Source organism: Juglans regia, chromosome 7 (genome assembly GCF_001411555.2).
Source record: "Juglans regia cultivar Chandler chromosome 7, Walnut 2.0, whole genome shotgun sequence".
NCBI lineage: Eukaryota > Viridiplantae > Streptophyta > Magnoliopsida > Fagales > Juglandaceae > Juglans > Juglans regia.
This window is the reverse complement of record NC_049907.1, coordinates 11,516,046-11,525,630: the sequence shown is the minus strand read 5'-3', so window position 1 is coordinate 11,525,630 and position 9,585 is coordinate 11,516,046. Positions and strand designations below refer to the sequence as shown.

General features: G+C 33.4%; 1 protein-coding gene across 1 annotated transcript; it reads right to left on the bottom strand.

The window, feature by feature from the left end:
- Positions 1-3,120: 3,120 nt before the first annotated feature.
- Positions 3,121-5,961, bottom strand: LOC108986603. Its single transcript, XM_018959275.2, has 5 exons — positions 5,893-5,961; positions 5,762-5,807; positions 4,879-5,567; positions 4,672-4,801; positions 3,121-3,475 (listed from the first exon to the last, which is right to left on the bottom strand). Exons 1-5 carry the CDS (start codon positions 5,896-5,898, stop codon positions 3,462-3,464), a joined length of 885 nt encoding a protein of 294 aa, XP_018814820.1. The 5' UTR covers positions 5,899-5,961; the 3' UTR covers positions 3,121-3,461.
- Positions 5,962-9,585: the final 3,624 nt, after the last annotated feature.

The following is a 9,585-nucleotide window of genomic DNA, read 5'->3' as shown; positions in this document are numbered from 1 at the left end:
AGTAGCAAGGAGACCAAACCTAGTGGTTTCCGGAGGTGCATGAAGGGCTTGACGGTGTGGGTTGCAGTGAAGCTATGGCATGCAGTAGAAACTCTAGGGTTGGAATGAGGCTATGTGATGCATGAAGATGCATATAAGTACATGGGTTTGTCGTGGTTTCAGTTTAGGATAAGGATAATGACTTGCTAACTTCCTATCATCAAAACCTATATCTCCCTCTCTCTCTAAAAACTCTCTCCATTCTCTCTAAACTCTCCAAAAACACCAAATCTAGCTAGAGGGGGTGGGAGCTTCAGCCCCTTCCCTCCCCCCCCCCCCAAATTCACTTTTGTCCATTTTTCTTCCGGTCTTGTGCTTTGTTTTTCTATTTTGTGTTTTTTCAGGCCGAATAAGGGAGAATCATCGATTTAGTTTTCGGCAACCAAAAGACTACACGCGCCCCACCACAGTGTTCCCCAGCCATCGATCTATAAGACCACCGAATGCGGGGCCAAACGGAGTGGCGCGTAGCCTGCACACACGGGTTGAAGGTTGGCGCATGGCTCTCACATGCCACCGAGAGTGCTTTTTTACGACACCATGAGCGGCGTTTCTGGGACCTGCAAATCCGAGACTTTTCAGATCTACCGTCAGTCTTCCTCCCAGGCACGCGCCACTACAGCCCCTTCTCCTGTGTTTTTTCAGTCCAAGTTTTTATTTTGTTTGTAGATCCAATTTTTCCGGTTCTTCTATATATTTTGTAGTTCTGTTTTTTTTTTTTTTTTAGGCAAAAATAATAAGGAATAAGCTATTGAACTTGGTGTCCATAGTAGTAGAGTCTCATTCCTCCTTTTGGAGGAGTTGGAGAGATATTAATCCTCCTCTTTGGGAGGATGAAGACAATATTTCTCTTCTTTTGGAAGTGGGGTCATTCAGTTCTGTTTTTACGTAGCGCTATTCTTTGTTATGAGAGAGTTTATAGAAGTTAAGACAATACATGTCACAAAAAAATTTGTGTAGGGGTGTCTCATAGTAGATGCGTAGTTTAGCTTGTAGTTCGGGTTTTTTCTTAGTATTGATAAGTCACAGTTGTAACTTTGGTTTCATTGAATGAAATTAAGTCTATTTCCATTAAAAAAAAAAAAACTTCCTATCATCCTTTTATTTTTTTTATTTTTTTCTTTTAACCGATCGAGTCATGGATTATAGGGACCAGGTCATGGTCATGGGGTTTTTGTGTAGATGGTCACGGTTTGGACCTTAATTGTCTGGTCTTGGTCTTGGTTCCTCAAACACACATAATAAACTTGGCCCATGGGCCTGGGTCACTACCCTAGCCCAAATTCATCTCAAACTAATTCTAAACTTAATAACTTAAAGCCTTAAAATCTTTTAGGGTCGGATCCCAAACTTTCTCCATCTACCTCAATAAAATAAACAATTAAAACCTAATAAATTATCCAAACTTCTTGCGCTAAGCTTCCCTAGAATTCAAGCCTGAATAGAATGAAATAATAACTTATAAAATCAATCATAAAATAATAACAACAATACTATTAATAGTAATAATAATAATAATTCCCTAAATTATATCGGGGGTACAAACATATCATGTTTTGGAGGAAAAAAGAGAGGATAGCCCCATTAAGACGGAAAAATATCCCATCAAGTTCTTACACGAATTTTAGGGTTTCAAGTAGGAGAAAAAGAGGTACATGAAGTGCATCTTACAAAATTTATTGTTATTTGTATAGATATTTTAAATAGCATTAAAATTTATTTTACGTGTCTATCTCTCTTTCACTTAAAATCTTTAAATTCAAGAAATAACTTAAAAGGGAAATTGATCATGTTCACAATAACATTCATACAATTGTAACTAGTACTTGTGTAGTCTTTATAACTGTAACTCCATATATAATTACTAGTTCATGTTAATTGCTATTTAACAAGTTGTAGCAGTAGAATCTGCTACAGTATTTCGACGGAATGGCTCGATTCTAATATGTACAGACACTCATTTGATGCCAAGGTTACAAAAAACACTGATTTGATAAGTTATCATGTTGACCTAAATTGTACCTATGATGACCTAAAATGTACCTATCATACCACCATTATATGATTTGGAAAACGAATATATATAAATTTGTGTTTGGAAAGAAAAGAAAAAGAAACGAAAGGGGACTATTGTTGACTGTTTGCTTAATTTGTATTGAAATTAAGGGTTAAAACTTAAGCCTAAATTGGACAATAATTATGTTGCTTTTACATTACAAATCTGCTACACCGCTGTATGTGCACACCGCTAATGTGGCAAAATGCCATGTCAACACTTCTTGATCTTCGTTCGGCAGGGGTTTTTTAGATAAATAATGATATCTACACAACACATTGTATAACAATATTATAAAATGATGATATTTTTATAAAATGATATTACTTTTATAAGATATTTTACAGAATACCCTCATTTAAAATATATTCGTGTAAAATGTTGTGAAAAATGTTATATAAATTATTTTCCTTCTTTGACATATTCAAGATAAAATGTCGCTTCAAGTTCTGCGTCCCCAAAATTCTAAATTTCAACTTCATCTAATTCCTTGCTCTAGCATTGTGGAGAGAAACCTCTTAGCAGACACGTCGAAGATCGTTGATAAGAACAACAAAATTCACAAACGAAAAGACGATCTCAAAATCATCATCACTAACTATCTCTCGTCTCTCGGCTACAACTCCTCAATCTGCAAATCCAAATGGGACAAATCATCCTCTTACCCAACCGGTACCTCTCTCTCTCTCTCTCTCTCTCTCTCTCGTATTACCTTAATTCATTGTAATCATGAAGGAAAATTGAAAAAACTCTATGATTTTGGTCAAGGGGAATACAACTACATAGATGTACTAGTGGATGGGGAGAGATTGTTGATCGATATCGATTTCCAATCGGAGTTTGAGATAGCTCGATCAACGGGTGCATACAAGGCAATCCTGCAATCCCTGCCATACATTTTCGTAGGAAAATCGGATAGGTTGGGTTAGATCGTGTCGGAGGCAATGAGGCAGAGTTTGAAGAAGAAGGGAATTCTTCAAAAATTGTAGTATGAAGGGGCTTAGAAAATTTTCTTGAAAGCACCATTTTCAACAAGACACAATGCTACCGTTTCATTTAACCACGCTGGACGCATTGCACGGGGCCTGCCCCAAGCATGCCTAACTTTAGACTTTTTCTTTACATTAATGTCCTACTAATCAAAATTGCATAAAAGTTGCTTCCAAATGCCAATGCATAAACCATTGTAGTGTGTATCAGTTATGCGACAAACCAAACGTCCATCATACACTAAATCCAAAGCATTGAATAAAGTTGCAAAACAGCGATACACCTAACACATACTGTCCATGAAAAATTATTTCATAACAATAACCAAAAAAATAAAATAAAAACATCTCTAGGAAACCAGCCCATTATTCAAATCTCACACTGTAGCGCCTGCAAGAATAAGTGAGAAGAAACATCAACACAAACTAGATCTGAATTCTCAGAGATCATTGAAATTACACTTAATGGTGTTCATCATAAGTCTAGTCATAATAGTACTGAGAATGGTATATTTGTTGTCTTAAAATGTGTAAATTATACGCACTTTTTTTAAAAGAATAAATAAATAAATCTGGTACCTACAAGAAAAATTAATTTTATTAATAGTAAATCCTATTTTTTTTAAAGAAGTTACACGAGACTTGTAATCATAAGATTGTATCTAATATTATTTAATTTTTTAATAATTAATATCTCGCAAAGACATTTATAATTGTATCTTTGATCATTAGAATTTAGAAATTCACCATCCAACTCGAATAAAGAATTGAAAGAAAATCACAATTCATTGCATTAACCCCACGAAGGACACCTTCCTGGATGGATTTATGATTGGAAATATTAAATGTGAATAGTGAGTATTTTCGACTGTAGAAGGGACCCGTTACAAGTAGACGATCATAGCATTTGGAAAATGACAGTAAGGATGGATTCTTTGTTGTGTACCCACTCTGGTCTCCCTTCTCGTGCCACTCAAGAGTAGTTACAAGGAGAAGAGGTTGAAGGGGTGAGTATAGTACAAGAAGAAAGCTAAAGTTTTAGGGTAAAAAGGCTATAGAATGATTTTTGGGCATAAAACACATGGGTCACACTATTGATATAATGGACATGAAGACATTGAAACCATATATATATTCACAGCCCAGACGACAGCAAAAGAAAGGGTCAGATATATATATATAATTCTATCCACATTTTGGTCAATCTGGCTGTTCCTAATTAATTAATTTTGTCCTAATTAATTTGTAAATAGGTCCCATCTTAGACAAGATGATATCAAGACTAGGGTGGGGGACATCGTTTTTTTCTCCCCCCACCCTCCCCCCAAAGGAAATCATGTTAAAACATTCGGACATGGGATATGGTCGTGCTGGTACCATTATCATGTCCCAATCATTTGGCGTTCAAGACTGACAAGATTAGGCTAGGCACGATTATTACAAGTAATACTACTTTTCATTCTTGATTTATCTTCTTTAATTACACTGACTAATGTGGCATATGTTGACTGTATGCTCTCAATTTTTTAAGTTAGAGAACTTGGGGAGTGAAAATGGGGTTCTAGTAAAATTGATGATGAGAATTACCTTGAGTTGGAAGCAGGGTGAGGGATCCATTGGTGACAGGTCCTACTTCGTCAGTCTTCTGCCCATCTAACTTCTGCATCTTGACATCAAACTCAGGATGGATCTTCCTCTTCAACATTTTCTTCATCAGCTACATTACAAATATAAAGTTAACCCAATACACTAAACTTGGCAAAAATTGGGAAAGATAAAACCAACATTACTCACTCGTTGCAGAGTTTGGATTGGACGTGAATCCTCTTTAACTCGAGGAATGAACTTTTTAGCAAAAGAGAGGCCATTCTTGGTTCTAAGCACTGGTTTTTCACCCGAATTTGGGACCTTTTTAGGATCAAATTTCCCTTCAACATGAGCATCAGCCAAAAACAGATCAGCCAGTGTTATTCTTTCTCCTTTCTTTTTCAGTTTCTCGCCTTTCTCCTTCTCCAATTTATCAGTACTGAGTTCTGAAGACCCCAGAAATGGAGTTAGAGGAACAGTACCATCGACAGCCATAACCCCCTCAGGTCTAACAATGTTGTCATGATCCTGATTTAATTCGAAATCCTCGAAGTTGTGTCCAAATGTTTCGAACATCAATGGATTCAGTTCTTCATGTTCGACATTTTCGCTGTCATCATCACCAGTAAAATCATCAATCGAATACTCTTCTTCTTCTTCTTCTTCTTCTTCAGTACTTCCAACATCTTCTACCTCACTTTGCAGAATCAAATATTCCTTTCTTTTGTTGAAGGCTTTTGGATAATCGAACCCCAACGTTCCAATTGTTAAAATGTCATCGCTCCAACCATTATCAAGCACATGATCAACATTATGAGAAACTTGTTTCAGTAACGCCTGCTTGTCAGTTTCATTTGTAGTCAACTCAGTGGTTTTCAAATTTCCAGCAATCTCATCTGTGAAAAAGTACAGAATGCAGATAGATCGTGCAAACAAACTTTAATACAAACTGAAAAACGATAAAAGCCAACAGAAATATATATATATATATTATATTCCACAAACTGATGCAGAAATTATTTACCAAAGAGAAAAGCAGCTTCAAAATAGTATTAAATTAAGAGAAAGATTAGGAAATAATTAATCAAACCCTTAAGGACGGAATGATGAAACCTCTGGTGTACCCAGTTGAAGATCTGTGACAGAGAAAAAGAAGATAAATAGAGAGAAGTGAATTCAAGAGTGTAGTAAAGAAAGTGCATGTTTCTAGATAGTAGTCACCTTCATTTTTTTTTTTTGTTTTTCCGCTGCAAGTTTTGAGTGAGTCTGTGGTACAAAAGGAAATGTCAAAGTGAGTGATCACAAGGGGGAAGTACTGATTATGGGGAAGAACCAAAAGGAGGCAACGGCCCGGAAAGGAAGAAACAGGTGACGACACGTGTCCGGAGAAAGTGGGGGCTAGGATCGGCGATGTTTGTGTTGCGCGTGACATGTTCGACGGGCCACTATGTTGGATCTCTCTGGCACGATCGATGTGCCGAAATTCTCGACAATGATATGCTTATAATCACCCTCTCTCTCTCTCTCTCTCTCTCTCTCTCTCTCTCTCTTTCTCTCTCTGTTGGAAGGCCTGTACTCCTTTAAAAAAGAGTACTTCAAAGGAAAAGCCTACTCATTATTCAATTTTTTTACTTATTATTCATATATTAAATATTTAATTAAAAATAATATAAAAATTAAAAAATATATAATATGTAAAAATTGTGTAAATAGTAAAAAATTGTGTACATTTTTTATTTAATTAATAACTATCCATCATACCAGCTTAATATATATATTGCTATACTTGAAAGGAAAAGCCTATTCTGTCGCTTTCATGGTATCGCTTAAGGTTGTGTTTGGATGTTGAAGTGAGTTGAGTTGAGTTGAGTTGAGTTGAGATGATAAAATATTGTTAGAATATTATTTTTTAATATTATTATTATTTTAAGATTTAAAAAAATTGAATTGTTTATTATATTTTGTATTGAGATTTAAAAAAGTTGTAATGATGAGTTGAGATGAGTTTGGTAACCAAACTCACCCTAAGTGTATCAAAAAAAATTATTTAATTGTTAAAAAATTGATTTTAAATATATTAATATATTTTTTATTTGTTTTTAAATATATTAAAAAATATAAAAATAAAATAAAAACTCAAACAATATCGTGCAGTCAAACCGAGCAGCAGAGTAACGTGACTCATACTTGAAAACAATTACTATTTATCGTGTCCTTTTTCTCATTTCTCCCCTATTGTTTCTCTTTTTTTTTTTTTTTAAAAATGACATTTACAATCGTGAATATGTAAGTGTCGTACAATCATTTTAAAAAAAATAAATAAATATGAGACTCACATAAAAAAAAAAATTTAATTTTTTAATAATGACCTTACTCTTTTTTAAAATGATTGCCGCTTACACACTCTACGACTATACATAGCATTACTCTTTTATTTTTATTCTAGATGATCATCAACAAAATAGTCAACTAGTTGCTGAACAAATCGAAGCTAAGCTTCATTTGTTTTCACAACTCTTTTAACTCATCTAATTTTATCTAATCTCATCTAATCATTATAATTTTTTTAAATTTTCATATAAAATAAAATAAATAATTTAATTTTTCAAATCTCAAAATAAAAATAATATTAAAAATATATTTTAATAATATTTTATTTAAATTTCAATTTTAATTTTAACTCAACTCATTTTACTCAAATGAGATCAACCAGGGTCATGTATCAAGTGAGTAGAAAGAACCTGAGTTGGTAACAAATACAATATGGTAAGAAGCACTTCCAGAATCAATAATTATTGTCTTGTAAATTTGTAATATACATGATAATAATGTTCAGGAGCAGACGGTGACATGCAGTCACATTTAGCTGTTACATCCATCTGTTGAGGACCTTAACTATAACTATATAATTAATAGATTTTACTTTCTGACCAGGACCACCTTAAATTACGTAATAATATGCCCAATATAAGCACATATTGGTTATTTCATCATTTATCACAATCATGGAAAAGTTAGCTGACGTGGAGCATCTTACGCCATAGTCATCATGGACAGAGTTTTCTCTAAAATATTTATAAAATTGAGAAGTGTACGTTGAACATATGACATGTAGATATTTTTTAAAAAGAAAATATTAGTGGAAATTTTCAAATTTATTATTCAATCTTATTGTTCATACATTTTATTTTTTTTATTTTTTTATTTAATATTTAAGGAATTAATTATTAATAAAATTGTATTTTTTTAATAATTAAGAATGTTAAAAAAATACTTTAAAAAAATCAAAATAAAAACAAAAAACTTATAACTAGTAGTACGCTGGCTCAGCATTATCCTTTTTAGAAATCTATGTTAAAAAATTATTATGCATACGATTAAAAAAAAAATGTCCTTCTCACGTGATTAAGAGACAGATGGAAATTTTTTAAATGGGTTATAAGTAGTTTCCTCCGATCCAATTTAGACGAAATCTCGATCCTGATTCCTAGTGACCAATGTCACGTGCCGTTATTGGATTATAAAGGTTAATGGTAATTGTCAAATGGAAAATGCTATTCCTCCAGAAGATTTCTACCGAAAATTTTTATCAAAAATATATTTTATATTTTTTTTATTTTTTTATTTTTACTTAGTGATTAAGAAATGTTTTTAAATGAATTTATGATTTTTTTATATTTTTTAAAAATATTTAAAGTGTTTAAAAAAATGATTGAAAAAAAAAGCAAAAAAAAAAAAAAAAAAAAAAAAAAAAAAACATTTGCCTTTCGGTAGAAGATTTCGGTGGAAATCTTCTGTGAGTGTAGCAGTTCTCTTGTCAAATTAAGAAACGTCCGTGACATATGCTAACATATATTATAAACACAAGTATAATTGATAATTTTACATGGTAATCAGACCCAGGCTTTGACCCTATACTTTACTTTATTAATTAAATATTTTATATTAAACTTATTTATTTAGAGAAATAGACTCATATGTGAGAGATGGTATTAAAATATATCCTAAATATAATAAATTCTCTCTTCCGATCATCTTCACTTTTCGGGGCCATCAATGATTTTACAACATCTCTGCTACACTAAAAAAACAATTAGATCCTGATCTTCTGAAATCACATACAAAGATCAAATACGAATAAAATGAAGTAGACATGAGATGTAATAAATGCATGCCTCCACAATTCGCTCATTTAATTGTTTCACTTAATAGAACAATGATCCGAACAAGGCTAGGCAAGTAAAGGAGAATTACAGGCAATTATTCTGATAGTACTTTTGTTCAAGATTTTCACTATTGCTATTTCTATGTCCTTGTACATTTGGCCCAATCCTAGGAATGCAAATACCTAAGTCCGCTTGTGAGGCCCATGCATTGGTTAGATGTGGAGCCGATCTTGACATTGAAGACTTGAGGTCAAGGAACCTATCGATAGTATAATATAAGGCTGATTAAAAATTTGAAAATTCAATTTTAAATTCGACTCCTCTCCAATTCTGTACCGACTTGAAAAAATAAAGTCAAAGTTAGACCTTTTTTTAGTTTTTCAGTCAGAGTCGAAGGTGTCGCAGGAGCAACTCCAACTACGATCTGATCCAACTTCGACTTTATGCTCCGAGTCCAACTCTGAATCAGACTTTGATATTGTACATGTTAGAGTCGTCACTGTAATATTTGCTCAATGAAATACAAATAGTAATTTCAGCATAGTATCAGAGCTTTAAGCTAGGACTCATTGTCCACCATGTCTGCGCTTTCTTCTTCCTCTTCCCTTCCTTCTTCCCTAACCAATTTTTCTCATCTAATTTCAGTTAAACTCACGCCTGAGAACTACCTTCTATGGAAGGTCCAGGCCGTCCCTTACTTACAAGGGCAGCGTATGTTCAAATATGTTGATGGAACATCTTTAGCTCT

Coding starts and splice junctions, on each gene's coding strand:
- LOC108986603 (XM_018959275.2), bottom strand. Junction 5,568..5,761: donor TCATCATTCCGTCCTTAAGG/GTTTGATTAATT, acceptor ACTTTTTCACAG/ATGAGATTGCTGGAAATTTG. Junction 4,802..4,878: donor CAATCCAAACTCTGCAACGA/GTGAGTAATGTT, acceptor TTTGTAATGTAG/CTGATGAAGAAAATGTTGAA.